At 36.2% G+C, this 19,792-nt stretch overlaps 8 protein-coding genes across 8 annotated transcripts; 5 read left to right on the forward strand and 3 right to left on the reverse strand.

Moving 5' to 3' along the window:
• Positions 1 to 21: 21 nt before the first annotated feature.
• I206_103681 (uncharacterized protein) lies at positions 22 to 6,077 on the reverse strand (the record flags this gene model as incomplete). Its single annotated transcript, XM_070202814.1, has 14 exons — positions 22 to 1,378; positions 1,451 to 1,550; positions 1,618 to 1,708; positions 1,784 to 1,986; positions 2,404 to 2,500; positions 2,576 to 2,629; positions 2,715 to 2,834; positions 2,938 to 3,803; positions 3,881 to 3,992; positions 4,049 to 4,178; positions 4,271 to 4,442; positions 4,506 to 4,577; positions 4,646 to 5,290; positions 5,375 to 6,077. 14 exons carry the CDS (start codon positions 6,075 to 6,077, stop codon positions 22 to 24), a joined length of 4,722 nt encoding a protein of 1,573 aa, XP_070058915.1.
• A 428-nt stretch (positions 6,078 to 6,505) lies between these two features.
• Positions 6,506 to 8,094, forward strand: I206_103682 (uncharacterized protein; the record flags this gene model as incomplete). The annotated part of the gene is made up of 6 exons (XM_019153092.1): positions 6,506 to 6,535; positions 6,604 to 6,669; positions 6,742 to 6,873; positions 6,974 to 7,105; positions 7,161 to 7,253; positions 7,348 to 8,094. The coding sequence occupies 6 exons, from the start codon at positions 6,506 to 6,508 to the stop codon at positions 8,092 to 8,094; spliced, it is 1,200 nt and encodes a 399-aa protein (XP_019013253.1).
• Positions 8,095 to 8,868: 774 nt separating this feature from the next.
• On the forward strand, positions 8,869 to 9,922 carry I206_103683 (uncharacterized protein; the record flags this gene model as incomplete). The annotated part of the gene is made up of 5 exons (XM_019153091.1): positions 8,869 to 9,057; positions 9,130 to 9,239; positions 9,312 to 9,360; positions 9,436 to 9,508; positions 9,579 to 9,922. 5 exons carry the CDS (start codon positions 8,869 to 8,871, stop codon positions 9,920 to 9,922), a joined length of 765 nt encoding a protein of 254 aa, XP_019013252.1.
• Positions 9,923 to 11,850: 1,928 nt separating this feature from the next.
• I206_103684 (uncharacterized protein) lies at positions 11,851 to 14,176 on the forward strand (the record flags this gene model as incomplete). The annotated part of the gene is made up of 5 exons (XM_019153090.1): positions 11,851 to 12,413; positions 12,529 to 12,714; positions 12,840 to 12,909; positions 12,991 to 13,965; positions 14,066 to 14,176. 5 exons carry the CDS (start codon positions 11,851 to 11,853, stop codon positions 14,174 to 14,176), a joined length of 1,905 nt encoding a protein of 634 aa, XP_019013251.1.
• A 319-nt stretch (positions 14,177 to 14,495) lies between these two features.
• I206_103685 (uncharacterized protein) lies at positions 14,496 to 15,135 on the reverse strand (the record flags this gene model as incomplete). The annotated part of the gene is made up of 3 exons (XM_019153089.1): positions 14,496 to 14,579; positions 14,662 to 14,835; positions 14,899 to 15,135. The coding sequence occupies 3 exons, from the start codon at positions 15,133 to 15,135 to the stop codon at positions 14,496 to 14,498; spliced, it is 495 nt and encodes a 164-aa protein (XP_019013250.1).
• A 342-nt stretch (positions 15,136 to 15,477) lies between these two features.
• On the reverse strand, positions 15,478 to 16,018 carry I206_103686 (histone H2A; the record flags this gene model as incomplete). Its single annotated transcript, XM_019153088.1, has 3 exons — positions 15,478 to 15,701; positions 15,781 to 15,876; positions 15,943 to 16,018. The coding sequence occupies 3 exons, from the start codon at positions 16,016 to 16,018 to the stop codon at positions 15,478 to 15,480; spliced, it is 396 nt and encodes a 131-aa protein (XP_019013249.1).
• A 674-nt stretch (positions 16,019 to 16,692) lies between these two features.
• I206_103687 (histone H2B) lies at positions 16,693 to 17,260 on the forward strand (the record flags this gene model as incomplete). The annotated part of the gene is made up of 3 exons (XM_019153087.1): positions 16,693 to 16,779; positions 16,844 to 16,965; positions 17,047 to 17,260. The coding sequence occupies 3 exons, from the start codon at positions 16,693 to 16,695 to the stop codon at positions 17,258 to 17,260; spliced, it is 423 nt and encodes a 140-aa protein (XP_019013248.1).
• A 1,320-nt stretch (positions 17,261 to 18,580) lies between these two features.
• Positions 18,581 to 19,353, forward strand: I206_103688 (uncharacterized protein; the record flags this gene model as incomplete). The annotated part of the gene is made up of 4 exons (XM_019153086.1): positions 18,581 to 18,632; positions 18,824 to 18,904; positions 18,973 to 19,035; positions 19,112 to 19,353. 4 exons carry the CDS (start codon positions 18,581 to 18,583, stop codon positions 19,351 to 19,353), a joined length of 438 nt encoding a protein of 145 aa, XP_019013247.1.
• Positions 19,354 to 19,792: the final 439 nt, after the last annotated feature.

Genomic DNA, 19,792 nt, shown 5'->3' on the forward strand with positions numbered 1-19,792 from the left:
GATTAACCCCAAACCCCATTTCTATCCATCGAAGGTACCACCAATTTCACCCTCTGCATCAAAATCATCCATATCGATAAGCTCCCCAATGTGCCTTAAATTCGCTGCCAACTCTTCTCTATCTAATCTGTCTTGCTCTGTTTCTGGTACTGTCTCCGCTTCTACATCCGTTACGGTTCCCCCCTGCCCAACTTGACCATCCTGATGCTGATTGTCATCATCAACAACAACGCCCTCATGATAATCATCTGTAATAATTATATTATCCCTTTGTTCGATCTGTTCCACCTCTTCCTCTTCTTCAGGTGACACATGAGGTTGATTAACAAGAACATCATTCAAAGTAGTCATCAAAGAATCAGGTATATCAAATCTTTCATTATTTCCAATTGGATTTTGATTAAAATCTAAATCTTCAGTCATAGTTTCATCATTATCATTAACGTTTTCTTGTTCATTAATAATAGGTGTAAGTGAATTATGATTATGAATAAGATTAGGTGATTCAATTTCAATTAGAGTTGGAGGTATAGAATTAGGATTTGGCCAAATTTCTTCTTTTTCTCCTTGTTGTTGCTGTTGTTCATTTTCAATTCCAATAATTGATAAAGGATTTTCACTTTCACTTTCACTTTGATTATCAAACATATCAGCACGTGCAGAAGCAAGTACATCTTCTAAATTTTTTGCACCGAGTTTAATTAAAGTACTAGTTCTTAATTCTCTTGGTGGATTTTTTAATCTTTTTTCTAAACGTAATTTTTCTTTTTCTTCAATTTCTTTTTGTTTTGATATTAAAGTTAATTGTCTAGCTGATAAATTAGGTTTTATATCTTCTAATGAATTTCCTCCTCCTCCTCTACTTGGAGGAATACTTGATGATTTACTCGTTTGGAGTAACAGTCCTTTTCTACCTGACCAAAGTGTATTTGAACCTAAGAAAGTTTCTGAAGAAGAAGGAGGTTCTTTCTTCAGTGTAATTTCTAATAATTCCTCCGCTAATCCTTTCTTTTCTTTTACGTTGATATCCTCTTCTTCCTGTTCAACTTCCCCATCCTTCTTATCTACCTTATCCCCTTCCTTTACTTCAGAGTCAGCCAATACCCTGACAATATTTGGTGAACCTCCTCTAGATAAACTAGGCGATCGGCTATCCGGATGAGGCTCATCTCGTACGGAAGAAACGTTCCATGCTCCCCACGATTGATTACCAGGACTTCCCAAACGATGATGATTATGTAATGAATCCTCCCAAGGATCATGTCGACCTCTTCGCAGTGAAGCCAAGTGCTCTTCTCGCGCTTTTTGAGCAATAGCAGCCTCTTCTGATTCGCGTATACGACGTTGACGAGTCTCAATACATGATAGCCATGAATACCTGTGAATGACAATATCAGCCTCACCTAAGTAAATTCTTGAGGCAGTCTCTGAATATGACCTGAAAACTCACCACAAGACATTGTATAATTGCAGTACATCCTCTTTCCAAGCTTTCGCAAAATTCTCCTTACGGAAATCTTGCGTGAGCTGTTGACATCGTTTGACATTATCTATGGAATCATCAGCATGATCAACAAATTCAAGTCTCATTGATGTTGCGTATCGAAGACCACTTACGAGGACTGACGAAATCCAAGGCGATTTTGATACAATCAGCCAGATTGCACACCTGATGAGCACATCCAGCAGGGATGAATACAGCTTGGCCCTACATAACAATCAGCATATATCAGCTTTGTTCTCGGCCTTAATATTACCTTATGTAAAGGAGACGGATACATACAGGATACTGATATATTCTCCAACCTTTCACACCTTTCCTCTCGTACAATTCCTTCCGAAGTTCTGAATCAAGGTAAAATAGTTGAGAGTGTATAGGGTCTGTGAATACATGTGTATTTCCAAATTTCTCCTTCAAGAATTCTCTTATCAAATCGGCATCTTCAGCTCGGAACAGATCCCATACCGCACATCCGGGTTCCTCTTCTACATCTTCAGCCTCTTCCTCCTCATCCTGATCCACGATTATAGCATTGTCAACCTGATCGCCATCAGAATTTTCCTTCCCATTTGTACTAAGATGTATGCCCTTGCCATCCTTGTTATCTTGTTGAAGCGGAATTTCATCTTTCTCAATTCCATCGTGAACCTTGTTTTCTTCCTTGTGATCTTGCTGAAATTCCTCGTTGAGATCTTTCTCCGGGCTGGGAATGGCGTCTTGATCGGTAGATGCCGGGATCTGCGACACCTCCGGGTCGAATTCCATGCTCTTTGATCTATCGACCGGGTTATCGGCGTTCTCATCAGGCCCTTGCTCCTTGCCAGATTTAGGCTGACTTTGAGTTTCATCTGACTTCTCCTGTCCACTTAATGGCGAACTCGCTTTGGGCTTTTCCTTTGGACTTCTTCGAGGACTAGCATACAATAACAAGTTGACAGCGTCTGCTACATCCATGTGTAATCTTGTTGAACCGAAGCCTCCTGCAGTTTCTCGCGCTTCCTAACGTATAAAATATCATCAGCTGATATACATCGGCTGTATGGACACAAGGTATTCTCAAATAGACTGACTCACAAAGGCATTATACATTTTAGGTCCTATATCAGGTCGAGTCGGTCCAGGTGGGAACTATAGACGAATTTCATTCAATCAGCATCTTGAATTTTTGTGAATGGCGATGGCGACAGCAATAAATGGAAGAAATTGGACTTACATGAGAATAAAGATTCATTACACCTTCTCTTCTTGTATAATCAGGAACAGGTAAAGCATCACAAAAATCATTATATAATTCAGGATGAGTATTTTTAAAATCATCAGTTGAAGGCCAATCCTACATTGAAATAATAAATTAAAAATTGATTTAATATAATTCTTAAATAACTAACTTGATAAGTGAAAATGAGAGGGAAAAAAAAAAAAAAAAAAAAGCTTACTTTTAATTTTAAAATAATTTTACCTCTTTCATTTTTATTTTTAAATTTTTCAAAAAATTTACCTACAGTTGAAAGTGTAGGTAAATTTGTTTGACAATTTACAACATAACATTGTTCTTCACCAAATTTTTCAATAAAATCATTAGGTTTCCAACTTAAATTTAATTTTTTGTCAACATGATTAACAACAATTGGTTCACCTTTTGACCAAATTTTATCAAATAAAAGATTATTTAATTTATTTTCATTTTTCACAAAAATGAATTCCCTGTTTATTTCTTTTAATCCAGCTGGATCATCAATTAATTTCGCTTCAGGATTGGTAATTTTCGTATATTTCCATAAACCTTCTTCTCCTGAATCTTCTTCAGAAATTTCATTTTTATCTTGCTTTTCATCAATGTTTTCCATCGGTAAAGGAGCTATCAAATCTTCTTCTTCTACATTTCCATTCTCTCCTTCATTTTCACCTTCTTCTTTCTTGAGTATACCATCTAAAACACTATTAACTCCCTCGTCTTCCCTATTCAATCCTATATAGCCTAATTTTTCATCCAAATTACCTTTATTCAAATCTTCTAATGCGATTGCACTTAATTTCAACCAATGATCTTTCAATTCTGCTTCGTCAAATCGTGAAACAGGTTGAAGACAACCTCTATGATGTTTAGGTTGTCCAACAGCTTTTTGTCCAGGTTGATTTTGACATTTCAATAAACGTGGTCTAGCAGCATCTGGCATTGGCCAAGGTGATTGCATGATTGTTTCCAAACTATCTGGAAAATATCTTTCACATGCTAAACAATAATCTCTTCCACATATTTTGCAGAAAAACCATCCTCCAAAAATCGTACTTGAACAGAAATCTACCAGTCCCATAAAAGATCAGCAACGCTTTCAGTCGATTATAGAATTGAAATTTTGATGATTGAGTGGAACTCACCACAGACAGATCGATGTTTCGCAGCATCCATTCCTCTCTTTATAGCTTTCTTACTGACAACATGCCTTGCTTCGCCAGTAATCAGTAGTAGTAACATAGTAGCTACCGTTTTCTGCAGTTCTACCATCAGCTTCGATCTCTGCTCACGAGCTTATACATTTAGCTGACCTCGGTTTTCACAATGTGCTCTTCCTCAAATTCTCGATTAAACTCGGTAGGCAGAGGAGTGACCTCCTCTTTCCATTCTGTTGACTCAAAGTAACCCGGTCCGGTAATATCTGTCGTCTCAGGATCAATCCTACACCCAAATATCAGCTATTCACATACTCATTCGATGCAAGACCATTGAAACGCAGGAATAGAGTCAGAACGATAAAAAGTTTTGCTCACGGGAAACTCCTGAAATCTCTAAATCTACAACTATCTCCCCCTATTTTAGCTATACATTGAGTACATTTGCCCCATTTGCCATAACGAGGTCTTTGACAAGAAGCCATTTGAACTTCTTTCGTTTTGCCTTTGAGTAGTTTTTTGACCATTGCATCTGAAAACATCTTTGCTCCTAACGTCACATACAATTTTAGTCTTAGGTCCAGTAATTACAAACAAGAAAAAGCAAACGTACGCGGTGTAATCTTTTCAGGTGGTTTATCAGATACTTTGATACCTGATGCTGCGTCTAATCTTTTCTTTGATCCTAATTTCCCACACAATTTCTCAGTAGCGTCTCATAATGCGAATGCGACGATCACGAAGCTAACTTACCTTTGATAGGTTTTGTACTGCCATTCTCACTACCATTGGCTTTATGTCGCTTATTTGGTTTCTTATTTCCTCTGATTACGCTTATCTCAGTCTGAGGACTGTGATCACCCTTATAGGACGGATCTTGCTCTTTTCCATCCGTGATATCGTCTTTCTGAATTTCTCTAAACTCATCAGAATCTTCGATACTATGCAGCTCATCGTCTACATCTATCGGGTTTTCTTTTCCCCTACCCTTACCCTTATCCTTTCCTTTACCTACACTGATGTTTCTCGGTCTACTTCCTGTCATCCCGAGTTTCGCGCCACCTTTTCTGGGCACGAAATCATCATCATCATGGGAACGCTTCCTAGTAGTCTTCATAGGCTCTCTCAGCTTTTTCAAGTCAACCGGCTTTTTCGACTCTTGCTCATCAGAGGATACATTGTCATGAAAGGTAGGAGATGCAGAACGACGTTGAGCTGATCTTGAAGATTCCGCGTGGGGTGAATTCTGGTCTGTCGATTCGTTTCGTTTCTCCTTTGTCTTTTTAATAACTCGTTTAGTAGGCGGTGGTAAAGGTTCGGAAGGCTTTGAAGGGGAGAAGGTTAAAGTATCTGGGAGTTCTGGGATATCTGAAACAGGAGTTAAAGGTGACGAAGCTCCTATTATATTTATATTTAAGGTCAGACATGGACACGTAAATTTACTCAAGAGAGAGTCAGAAGATGTATTCGAATAATGCTCACTAGTCTCAGTTTCCTTTATAACCTCCTCAGGGTTTTGCATATCCTTTGTCTGGTCCTTGCCAACTTCGACAGTATCTTCTGTATCCTCGGCATGCATAAGGGTAGGTTCAGACATTTCAATATTTTTAGGTTGAATGTCAGTATCACGATTTTCTACTTCTTCTTGTTCTTCCTCTTCTTCTTCGAATTCTGCCGGTCCAGAAGCTTGTAAAGATGTGATATATTCCATCATTTTCCCTTCATCTTCTTCTTCAGCTTCATTCATCACTACATCCTCTCCCCCTTTGTTCATATTCTCAGCCTGATCATGTTCACTTATACTTTTCAAATCATCCTCTACACCAAATGGATCAGATATTTCCTCATCTTCCACTAATTGAGGTAGATTTACAGGAGCATCAGGATCAAATTCAGTAGGAAGAGGTGCTAATTCAAATTCTGTTTCCTTTTGTTTTTCTTGTACGACTTGAGGTTGCATCTTAATAGTATCTGATGGATCTTGCGATATCGACGTTATCAATACGGATGCGGGTCGGTCATTGAGATCGCCAGACTGGTCCTTCTCATCTTGAACTTCGGCAGAGCCTGCCGGCTTAGCGGTATCTGCAATGATCGTCGATTCAATTGACTCGAGATGTTCAAGATTCGCTTTGTCGGTCTTGGGTGGGGTAGGATCATCTGATTGTATCATATCGTCTGACATGATGCACCGGATATGATCAAGCAAGTGTATCTGGACTTGAAGTTGTAAAAGTTATTCGTAGTATACAATACCGCGTTAGATGTTTTTAGGTGGACGTTATAAAATGAGAAATCGTGAGAATACCTCCCTGATAATAATATTGATTCTGTTAAAAGTCAGCCTGATAATTGACATTTATATCATAGATTAATCGTTTATCCCTTTCTTGTATCTTCCTCCACTCGACATTATTATATGTCATTCCTCATTTCTTGTATCTCATCGCATAATATTCATATACGTTTTTCTGCCTCTTTACAGTCATAGCAGTCATAATATATAACCATCAAACTCACGGCGACTAAAATAGATCAAAATCACTCAAGATGGATGCTGGTAAGTCAGCTGCTGCGTCAACAAGAGATGGAAGCTGATGATTCACTACAGGTATGAGAGGTACGAACGCTGCTCAAGATTCCGTAAGTTTCAAGTCCAGCTATTGACCTATATAGAAATGGTTGTCCGAAGCTGACATATCAATAAATAGAGGTTCAAAGATAAAGAAGCAGCTTCTATAAAATCAACTAAATTTCCAAAACATTTCGCTGAAAAGGTTAGTCTTTCTCTTGATCTCGTCCTACTCCTCAGTTTGGAATAAGCTGATATGGTGGAAATGAATCACCAGGTCGATTTACGAAAAGTAAACTTATCGGTACTTCGACCTTGGATAGCTTCAAAAGTTACTGAGCTGATTAAGATCGAAGATGACGTAGTGGTTGAATATGTTTTTGGAATGTTAGAAGATAAAGAGAAGCCCGTTAGTTCATTCTCAATGTTTACTCTTACCAAGTCATCATCATCTCTTGCAGGATAATTAAGCTTGAATAAATCTCACTAATTTACTTAAAAACATCTAGATTCCCGATCCAAAGAAAATGCAAATTTCATTAGTTGGTTTTATGGATAAACATGGTGCCGCTGCTTTTATGGATGCCCTTTGGACTCTTTTATTATCTGCTCAAAATACGATAGGTGGTGTACCCGCAGAAGTGAGCATGACTTTGCGGTCTAAGATGTGGACCCAGCTGAACATTGAATCTGCAGTTCATCGAAGCCAAGAAGAAGGAATTGCAAGCGAAGCAAAATATACAGCCTTATGGTAATAGGCCTCAAGCTGAAGACTCTTTCGGACGAAGAGTGAGCACCATCTACTCTTACTCATCCCCTCATCGCTTTCCCGTTATCATCTTGATGTTGCTATTAGCTTACTAGTCCACGTTACTTATCATAGGGAGATAATGGATTGCCTTCTCGACCTGGTCCACCTGGAGGAGGTGGCCGACGTTCACCACCGCCACCACCTCGCGATCGAGATAGAGATGATCGATATAGACCAGGTGGCAGAGACGATTATCGACCTCGACCACCTCGAAGAGATTTTGATCGTGACAGAGAACGAGATAATGGTTATGGACAAAGGAGGAGAAGTCGAAGTCGAGATAGGAGTCCACCTCATGCTAGAGGAGCAGGATATAGAAGAAGATCACCTTCGCCTCGTAGAAGATCACCATCTCCAAGGAGACGTTCGCCTGAAAGACCCAAAAGAAGATCGCCTTCACCAAGTACAAGAAGGAGGAGTCCTTCTCCATCGACAAGAAGAAGGGATGGAAGTATAACACCGCCTTCAAGGAATAAACGAGAAGATATACCGCCTCAAAAAGCAGATAGGGGTAGAGCAAGATCCAGAACACCTACTCCATCTGCTCCTGGAAGTAGGTCCGGATCAAGATCACCAACTGTTACTCCACCTCGTCGACGATCTGGAGGATTAAGGAGAGATTCCACACCTCCTAGGAATAGGCGTAGAGGTTCAAGTGTATCACCTCCACCTAAAAGACGAAGATCTCCGAGCGATAGTCGAAGTCGCAGTCGATCACCCGGAGTCAGTAAAAAAGGAAGAGGAAGATTCACGGTAGAAGATGGGAAAGAGGATAAAGATATCGCTGAACCTAAGAAAGGGAAGAGCAGGTGGGATTGATTGAACACCTTAATTGAGCATCATTCATAGTACGATAGTTGTCATTAGTATGTGCTGCTTCGAGATCTGATTAATTAGTTGTCACGCTCTTCTTCCTTGACATGCGGATGTATCGATCGGCAGATCCAGGTAAGATATTAAATAACCCGACGCGTTGTTTCGGTTTAATTGTTAAAGTGTGCATTACGTACACTTTTGACTTTGCGCGTTTGATTTTTTCACCTTGAGATCAACCATTTGTTTTGTCTTTGTTTGGATATTCTGTTCATATTCTGCTTCTTGAAACATATGTTTACTGCTGCATATCTGCGGAATAGTCAAAGGGAACGTCATATTTCACGTGAATATACGTATAGCTGTACAAGTTATATACAGAATGATGTATTTACTGATTATTGGTTATTATTTGGTAATAATTTAATGAGTTAAGCACAGCTCATCGTTTGGAATTCAGGGGCTTTTCATTTTGGTTTGTTTGATATATATCCTCGAATTCAAAGGCAAGGGCTGGTCTATGTGGTTTTTACTCTTTTCACTAACTACTTGGTTACATAGCTTTTAATACTTTTACATTTTAAATCATATTTTCCAATTCTTCTGATATATTACATTTATTCTATACATTTATCATTGAATTCACTCGCAATAAATTAACGAGAAACTAACTCAAGTCATTCTTTATATAAAATCCTTCTTAAATCTATATAAAATTTAAGAGCCCACTTTATTCCTTTTTATTCTACAAATCTCCCAATTTCAAACTTTATCAAAACAATGTTCACCAAAACTATTACTTTACTCTCTTTTATTGCAATTTCAGTTAATGCAATAATTACACCAACTTCACCAGATTCAAATACTGTAGTAAAAGTAGGAGAATCAATTAATGCTTTATGGACAATTGATTCAACTGATAATTGGAATAATGTTGAAATTCAATTAATGACTGGAGATAATCTTCAAGTATGTAATTCTTTTATTTTCTCAATTCTTTTCGAAAAGACTTCAACTAAAAGCTGATATCGTTTTTTATAGATGGTTCCACTTGCTACAGTCGCTACTGGAATTGACGGTACAAAAGTTGATTCTTATTCTTTTGATGCACCTGATGTATCTCCTTATTCCAAGATTTACTTTTTACAATTGTACGTGACCTCATCTCAACTGCTATCAACTGTTCAAAAGAGCTTAAGCTAATCAATTTCCATCTTGTTCAGCACAAATGGAGGAGATACTACTAATGTAACATGGACAACCCGATTTACCGTAAGTAGCACCTTTTGGAAAACCTACTTCATTCACAAAGATGCTTGTGCTGAATGACATACCATTATTGCACAGATCGCCGGCACAGATGGATCAACAACAGACCCAACAAATAGTACAGTATACTCAGGTCAAACTGTTCAATGGGGTAAGTGACAGATTATCACTATTAGAGTTCATGTGACGAACAATACTGATCTCCTTACTTTACAATGTAGGAACCGGTACACTTCTTTCATCCGTATCGACCGATGGATCTTCATCCAATTCTACAACTAGCTCAACCAATTCATCAACGGACGCTACTGCCGGTGGATCATCAGCATCAACAAACTCAGTATCCGATTCTTCATCTGCTTCATCTACTAGTACTGCCGAATCATCAACTTCAACTTCGGCTTCTGTTTCAGCTTCTGCATCTGCTTCTGGATCAAAATCATCTGCAAGTGCTAGTGCTGCTTCAGCTTCTTCTTCAACTACTTCCGGTGCTGGAAAAGTACAAATTGGAATGGGTTTAATTGGTGTAACTTCTTTATTAGGATTAGTCTTAGCTTTAGAATAATCTGTTACGAGATTTGTTATATAACGCTCTGAGTTCATCAGAGTGAAGACGGACAATTTGAGAAAAATAAAAGAATGTTTTAACGATCGTAACCCAAAGAATGCATGACGAATTTATCTTGTAGAAATGTATCACTCTTCGACTACACTTATATTTAACGCATTTATATCCTTATATTCTCTTTTACTGTATGATGCGATGTATCTTCGGGTATTGATATATTCAAACAAAAAAAAAAACAGTAAATCATGCTGCTAAGATGAAAAGAGATTTTCAAAGGTATAATTGACAAAAAGATCTTAAACTTTGTTATTTATTTTTTTCTGATAATTTGGGAACTCAAGCACGCTCAGATTCGCATCAAACTAAACTACTCCTCACATATGAACAGTCTCTCGCTAGGTTCGATTTTTAGTAGGGGTATGCGCTTTTCTGATAATCCTCGAATACTTCGGCGTATATATTACTCAAATACATTAAAAAAGTTATGAAATAACAATAATTCAAGGGGTAATCTTTTTTCTCCCCGACAAGTGATACTGAAGTTAAGGACTTCCTTCATAATAACTCTTATTGACATTACAATTTTTGATTTATATCATATCTGAATGACAAGTGAACAAATGTGAGAATTTCATCGTATCGTCTAAATGTTTCCCAGTTCACTAGAATTAAGTAAATATCATTGAACATTTATATTGCGATGCCGTCAATATATCTCAATACATCATCTGATATATCTAACTCACAACGTTGAATCTTGAAATCTTACTTCTCATAATCATGAATGATCGAATTAATTTGATACTTCTTCGACTGGTGATATTTTATTTGATTTACTTTACAAACAAGATGCACGATTTTCAATCAATCATTATAAGAATAATACATGAAGTCTTGATCTGGCTCTTATATAAGCATGGTGCAAATAAGCAAATCAGTGTAGTCCAAAAGATAGCTTTTGACTTCTTTTCGTATCTCGAACATCTATCGAATATCGAAATCTGTCACCGTCCTGAAGAGAGACGCTATAAAGTATTTTATGCTAATAATCCAATTTGTCAAAGCGAAATTCTTTTTCATGAAAATCCAAGAATAACGACTCCTTCTATATCCTTTCTTTAGAAAATATCCTTCGCGTTGACGTAGAATTGGCCAAAGCTAACGAATAAACAAGTTTGATATCCGAAAGGGAAACTTTCATCTTATATACAAATTTCGATGAATACCTCAAAATATTGTCTACCTTTTCAGGAAAGCAAGTATCAAATTCATAGGTCAACTGATCCTCGAATCAAGTAGCTCAGTCGATTGAGCTTGATACATCTTGAGCTATGACCGCACCGTCGAATCAAATTGGATTTAAATTTTATCGTTATGAATGTAAAGGTAAGTCCTCCAGAAATTCATCAAAGATCGTACCAGAAACTAGCTTGACTGCCCAGATACCGTTTATCAGACAAGTTATGATCACACTGTGATGACAGCGTTCGTGTTGCGTAGACCAGTCTTCGATTCGATGTATATATCACTTTTTACATCCTCAGCCTACGAGCGATAAGAGCGCGACTCTCAGGTGCCAGACAAAGAATCTAATTGCATCTTATCCCCCTATTATTAGCTTCTCCACACTTCCCACTAACCACCAAGCTGAGGAGGGTGGGTGGTCTATGTGCGCACATCGAACGGGGTGTGATCACCGGGAATCCCCTTTTGCAGATCTCCCTAATTGGACATTCTTTGCCACCGAGTAGATAACAGATGGCGGCGATCACCGCGCGTGTCTAAAAGGTGAATTTATGATTTTTGAAAAGTTAATATCGACCCCTCCACCGAGTAAATGTTAAATGAATTTATCATAGCTATTCATGAATTTGTATCATATTTTAAATCTTAGTCATTAAACAAAATCGAAAATTTCAAACATAATGGACGCTTTATTAGCTTCTGCAGGTCCTTTAATATCAAATAATAAAAAGAATTACAAAGGTAAAACTTCATCATCATCATCATCAAATTATATAAAAAAACAAGGTCCAACTTCACATCAAACAATAACAAGAAAAGATGGAACTAAAATTGATCCTTCATTAGATTCAATTTTAGGAAATACTAGAATTCCTTCATCATTTCATCAATCAAATTTAGCAACTGGATCAGGATCAGGATCAGGATCAGGATCAAAACCTTTAATATCTGATTTAGATTTAAGTAAAATAAAAGATAAAAAATTAAGATCAAAATTAACAAGACAAGATTTAAATAATAAACAATTAATTTTAGAAAGAAATCAAGTTAATGATTGGATAAATAAATCAATTTCAGGTTCAAAAGGTGAAATTGAAGTTGAAGAAGAATTAGGTGAAAAAACTTGGAGAATAAAACAAAATGAAATTCAAAATTTTATTGGTACTTCTAATAAATCTAAAAAGTTTGATCTAAAATTTGAAGGAATGGGTAGTTATAAAATTGATTATACGAAAAATGGAAGGTAAGTTTAATTTTTAATTTTTTTTTTACAGAAATGATATTCCTCAAAAGTCATTTTTCCTCTTGTTCTTTCTGAGTATGAAGAAGTACTCAGCTAACTTTATACTTTTTGACAGACATTTAGCAATAGCCTCTTCAAGTGGACATGTAGCTACATTCGATTGGCAAGCAGGTAAATTACATTCTGAAATACAATTGAAAGAATCAGTCAGGGATATCAAATTTTTGCATTCGGAAGATTTTTATGCTGTTGCGCAAAAGAGATACGTTTTCATATATGATCAGAATGGTGTGGAATTGCAGTGAGTATTTTTTCTTTTATCATCCTTATCCATCCATCCGTCCTTTCGCTCTACTTGTTCCGACACCGCTCTTCTCTCCCTTCTCTACGGCTAGACGTATACTAACCATTCAATTGAATACCTAGTAAACTGAAACAACATATCGATCCTACACACATGGAATTCTTGCCGTATCATTACCTGCTGACAACAGTCGTAAGTATACTGATCTGTTCCCCTACTAACGTGATTCGCATATCATGAAAGAATCTTTGCTGAGCCATTGGTGATCTACAGGGTCATGCAGGATATCTGAAATACCACGACACATCAACCGGAGTCATGCTTACCCAAATACCGACACATTTAGGATCCCCACATTCTATGGCTCAAAATCCTCATTCAGCTATAATACATCTAGGTCACGCAAACGGTACAATGTCCTTATGGTCCCCTAATATGACTACACCACACGTCAAGCTACTTGCTCATAGAGGACCTGTAAATGGAATAGCGGTAGATCCAAGTGAAGGAAGTGCTGGAAGATATGTAGCTACAAGTGGTATGGATGGTATGGTAAAAATATGGGATGGTAGAATGTGGGGTAAAGAAGTAAGACAATGGCACGTTAGAAATCAAATTACAAATTTAGCTTATTCAGGTATGGGTATGTTAAGTGTTGGTGGAAAATCAGGTGTAACAATTTATAAAGATTTACAAGAAGGAAATTTAAATAATACACCAACACCTTATTTAACATTACCTTTACCTTCTTTAACTTGTTCAAGTATTAAATTTTGTCCATTTGAAGATTTACTTTGTATAGGACATGAAAAAGGAATTTCAAGTTTATTAATTCCTGGATCTGGTGAACCAAATTTCGATTCAAATGAAGCTGATTTATATGAAACTTATTCAAGAAAAAGAGAAAGAGATGTAAGAGGTTTATTAGATAAAATTAAACCTGAATTAATCACTCTAGATACTGATTTCCTTGGTAAAATTAATGAATCAAGAGGTGGTGAAACTTTTGAAGAAAGAAATAAAAGATCTTTTAGACAATTAGGTAGATTAGAAAGATTAAGAATTAATGGTAAAGCAGATGAAAATGAAATTAATCAATTAGAAAGTGAAAATGAAAATGAAAATGAAAATGAATTAAAACAAAATACGAAAGAAGAAAAAATTAAAAGAAAAATGAAAGGTAAAGGTGGTAGTACAAGTAGATATCTTAGAAAAAAACAGAAGAAAAATATAATAGATAATAGTTTAGTAAGTTCAAATTATTTTCTACTCATGATTTAAACGAAATTTATTCATACATCAATTAAAGCTAATATTCCGGAATTTAATCTTTTTTTTATTTTTTTAGCTCACAATGAAAGCTAAAGTATCCGCTCAAAGAAAAGCAGAAGAGACTAAAAGAAAAATAGCAAGTGGAGAAATAATTAAAGAAACAGGTGCATTAGCTAGATTTGGTTAAAAAAACAATAATGATATTTAATACAACTTTTTAAATGTAAAATATATGTATTTACAAGTAATGTTAATGTAATTACAACAAGAATTTAGAATGAATTCTAATCTTTAATTAAAAGTCCTTGGATCCAACATTTTGGAGGTGTTTCATATCCACTTAAGATTGCTAATTCTAAGAAATCTTTAGAGTAACCGTCCTCTTGTAATACACCAATTCGCCATGCAGCAAACATAAAAGTGGATGTGAGTTCTTCTTTTGAAGCTTGGGCGTGTAGTAAAGAAGAATTATCCAATGTTGCAGCACAGAAAGTGCCAAGCCATTGTCATTTTTTAGGTACTATTCTAGCTTGTTCATATTCTCTTAATAATCCCAAAGCTAAATCTAACTCGCGATAACAATTAGACCACTATATGGTAAAAAACAAATTTATCAGTGATACTGAGGAAGAAAGTGGCGAGAAGAATTAATTGCTGTGTCAAGATACTCACATCTCGACAAGTTTGTTCCAATTGATATATTACCACTGATAATTCCCGCTCTGATAAATCCAGATCAAAGTATTTCTGTTTCATTCTGATATGATTTAAAAGACCTTGATGATATCTTACACCATTCAAACTATCTATCCAAGCAATTGACAGTTCTTCTCTGGTAATTGCCATCTATATGAATCGTTAAATATGAAACAAACAAGCATCATATAAAAGACCGTAAATTTAACTTACTATCACCTTTTCACCATCGAGCTTGTAGACATCTCTAAAATGAATAAAATAATAAGGGGAAAATATGTTGTGTATGAATTCAGACCATGTTTGTTGAACCCAACGTAAAGATAATTCTGGATAATGTATTATATCATCAGAGAGTCTAAGTGGAAAAGCTGTTTCAAGTACGAATTTTAAACCTCTTGATTCGTTTGAAGTAGGAAGATTCTCATATGATAATTTATCGATAGACATAATTAGTAGAATCTTTAATGAATCTTTAATGCTTAACATCAAGGTATTGACAATTGTGATGACTTTAGTTATCTCTGTATCATGATGTGCAGGTAATGAAATCGTATTATTATGCTTCGACACAGCTTATGTCTCAGTTGTATGTATCAGATGCACGCGTAATCAAAACCATAAATTGATTTATAACAATGAACTGCATCTCGCAGAAAATCAAATTAAGAACTAGCGAAAACGAAGTATAAAAAAGTAGAAGCTAATATATGATAAATGCTCTACAAATTGTTAAGAAAAGGAGAAGCTACTGTATGAAAACGATAAGAGAAACTATATAATAGTAACTCTTTAAACTTCTTGAGAAGCCTTAGCCTTTCCTTTGGTTTTGGCTGGAAGAAGTTCAGCCATAATGTGAGGAAGAACACCACCTTGAGAGATAACGACTGAACCGAGAAGTTTGTTTAATTCTTCATCGTTTCGAACGGCAAGTTGTAAATGTCTTGGTACGATACGAGATTTCTTGTTGTCTCGAGCAGCGTTACCGGCCAATTCAAGGATTTCAGCGGCAAGGTCTAAAAGGAAAAGAAGAAGTACATCAGTATGATTATTCAATGTAATGGTAAGATTATAGTAAGGAAGATTCAAACTCACATTCGAGAACGGCAGCGAGGTAGACTGGAGCACCGGAACCAACTCGTTGAGCGTAGTTACCTTTCTTCAAAAGTCTGTGGATACGACCGACAGGGACTAAGTAATAGTTGTAAAGTAATCAGCATAATGTTGAAGTGATAACATAAGTAGAAGTAGACTCACATTGAAGACCGGCCTTGGATGATCGGGAAGAAGATTTAGTTTCAGAAGAGGATTTTCCTTTACCACCGGATGACATTGTGAATGAGTTTGATTGTTTGGTTGGGTGTTGGTTTAATTTAAAAAAGAGTTTATTGTTTGATTGGCTTTGTATTGGATGGATAGAAGGGGGGAAAAGAAGAACGAATTTGATGTAGGGGTATTTAAATGTCCTCTGTTAATTCAACCGAGTATAATGGGTATGGTATATGGTAAAAAGTGTGTATTGATAGGACGTAATGAAATCAACAAACTAAGGGTTAAAAGTTACATGTAAACTACGTTACGTCCTAAGAATTGATCTTGACACGCCATTCAAAATCACTTAACATCATCATTTATTGATTAAGAAGTGATGACATGATCATTTAAATCATGACGTCGGTGATTCGGGGTTAATTTATTGCCAATTTATGAATAAATGATGATGTAACAATCTATTTATCGTTACGCGTCCCTTAAGAAATGACTACGCCACTTTGATTTCCTAATAATGTGAACATCATAACAAACTAATAGAGAGAGTGATATTCTTTTTTACCCTGATACATTGATCAATCCAGTCCAACACGTATTTACTATTAACATTTATAAATACTTGACATCAATTTCCTTCTTCACCTTTTTATCCCTTCTCTCATCAGTTCAAACAAATTCAATAAAGTCTTATCTCAATCGTTTTCTAATCCCAAACCAAATCAAACATTATTAACAATGGCTCCTAAATCCGTCGCTTCCAAAGCTCCTGCTTCCCAAGCTTCTAAAGCTCCTGCTCCTGCTGCCTCCAAAGCTCCTGCCAAGGTAAGTCAACATTCAATCTTCAACTTTACTTTGATCTTTAACTGACATTCCTCTATTTACTTAGGCCGCTAAGAGCACCGCTCCCGCTAAGGAAGGTGGTAAGAAGAGATCCAAGAAGAGAGTTGAATCATACTCTTCTTACATCTACAAAGTACTTAAACAAGTTCACCCAGATACCGGTATCTCGTGAGTATACTTTGATTTACATATTACATTTTCCATTTAACTTTCTTTTGCTAATATATACTCTTCTTTTTCTCTCTTCAGTAACAAAGCTATGGCTATCTTAAACTCTTTCGTTTCCGATATCTTCGAGCGAATTGCTTCTGAAGCTTCTAAACTTGCTTCATACAACCACCGATCAACTATCTCTTCTCGAGAAATCCAAACTGCCGTTCGACTTATCCTTCCCGGAGAATTGTCCAAACACGCTATCTCTGAAGGTACCAAGGCCGTTACCAAATACTCTTCCTCCAAGTAAAAGATTACCTTTTATTTAAGGTATTATTACTTTGTTTGGATTAGTTACGCTTCTTTTCTTCTATAGTTTTTGTATTGTATTTATTCATATAGTATATACAATTAAAGACTACCTTTTTATACTTCGTCTTCGCTAGTTCACTTGACATGAATTGTCCTGTTCACGATACTTCTTTTCCAGTTGCACGAGCAAGCATAGTTAGCGTTCATATGAAACAATTAACTTATATCCAAATACCTTCAACTTCCAACTTAATCATTCTTTAGACATGTATCGCTCGGTGTAATATGTGAAGATTAAATATATTCAAAAATCACTCAGTCAATCTTTTGTTTTGAGACCTTGTAACTGATGTTTAATATGATAAAACGATGCTGAATTCATGTATCGAGCCCGATCGTTGGAAGACACTTTATACTTATTTGCAACAACAGGTATACAGAGGCATGTTCATGTACCTCATCTATATATTAACCTATCTGGATCCCTGGAATCATCATGATCTCGTTTACATGCAATTATGCGGTGTGATGATAATCAGTACAAGTAGCACTAAAACAATGTGCCTTTGAGATCATCAAGAATAATGAAAACGAAAGGATCTGACATTGCTTAATCTGAATTTGACAATACAAGAAACTTGATGATCATATCAAAGTACTTTACAATGTTATCCAAGTATGAGGTACTGGTATAATTGGTCGACGTTATTTAGTCTGGCCTGAACAAAGAGATACTAAATGTCTTGTAATAAGAATCCAATGACCAAAATACAATTGAACTCTAAGGGGAAACAACGAATTTCTTACATTACCTATCATTATCGTCTGCTTATGTATCGCTTATGGGCAGTACAGTTTAGCATGTTGAAAAGACTTCGGTCAGTCGATTTTCCTATTTTTCATCAATCATATTCTGAAGCTTCTTATCATAAACAGTTCATAAGTATTCTGAAAGATCAGATTGACCAAAAACACCATAACTTAATCCGCTGGATTTTGCGCTTATACATGTATACACTTGTTACGCCACTAACAAACTTGAGATGAGTATCATTACTCACACTTCCCATTGGATGATCGAAAAACAAGAAACAACAAAGTCCGTGCGTCAATTGAACAAATTCAATAATGATAATCATATTCGGTTGACTGGATTCTAATCATTCAATCAAAAAACAATTCAAATTCGATGTCTAGATGGATTATAAAAGGGAATCATAAAATGTAATTTATATTTCGTTATTTATAAAATAGTAATATTTCTTTTCAATATCTCACAGAAAAATATCTATATTGACTTGATAATTTTCGTACTGAAATGGAACAAAAAGGTTGTGGAACGAAAAAATCTATTAAATCAGGATTGACTTGTAAGTAATTGAATCATTTCTTCCCATTCCTCAAGCTTTATGAAATTCCTTAACTTACCCCTTCTTATTCATCTTCATCCTTTGTCTACCTCGTCCCGCCTTGATTTTTACTTTGCCATCTTTCCAAAGTCAAAGATCTGAACGAACAGTAGCTGAGTGAGCTGACGTGAGATAATTCAATCGAATTCCAGTCCCTGTAACTCGAGTGCGAAAATACCTCGTGAGAGGTCGATACGCTCATACCATTCAATGGTCAGCGGCAATTTGTATGGGTAAGCTCGATTCGATCGATATTAGTCAAGATTGATTTGCTATTGATGGTACTTCTTTATCGTATTAGCTGCTGTTCTTGAATACCTTACTGCTGAACTTCTCGAAGTGGCAGGTGACACAACTCATGATCGTAAGATACCTTTCATTGAAACAAAATAAAGAGGATCATCATGGTTAATCATTGAATATTGGATATCTTAACTTAGATAAGAAGAAAACAATCTCTCCTAGATATATTCAATTAGCAATCCAAACCGATAAAGAGCTTGGAGACCTTCTTCCAAAAGTTGTCATTGCTCAAGGTGGAGTTTTACCCAAAATTCATCCTGAATTGAGGAAGAAAAAGAAGCGCCCTAGTCAGAACGCTACAAATGCTAGTACAGGCTTTGAAGAGAGTGGTCCAGGTAAGCGATCATTCATCAGTATCAGTATCAGTATCAGTAAATAAAGAAAGATCGAAGTTAACATTGGCGCTACAGCTTGAAGGATTTCTGGATTTCTTAATTGGTTTTGGACCCCTTCAATGTAATGTGTATATGATCATGAACATTTTGTTGACAACTCGCCAAAGATTTCCGAATATATCGCATCTCCAAATATCCCAAGTTATGCCGACTGTCTTATACGCACCAAGTAGTATTTATAGTGTGTATCATTATACATGAAATGGTGTTATGTTATGCATCTATGTCTAACCAATCATATTACTTCATTATCTGAGCTGCAACTATAGAGAAAGAGATGATTAGGCAAGCTGGAAATATGAAAAGAAGATTTATAAGAATCTCTTTCAATGTAGGCGCGTAAGTTCTAAATCAGCCAAGAAGTAATGAATAGAACGTGTCCCCCATGCAACAAACAATAATCATTCCCAGATTAGCCATGCA

Source organism: Kwoniella pini, chromosome 4 (genome assembly GCF_000512605.2).
Source record: "Kwoniella pini CBS 10737 chromosome 4, complete sequence".
In the NCBI taxonomy this organism is placed as follows: Eukaryota; Fungi; Basidiomycota; class Tremellomycetes; order Tremellales; family Cryptococcaceae; genus Kwoniella; species Kwoniella pini.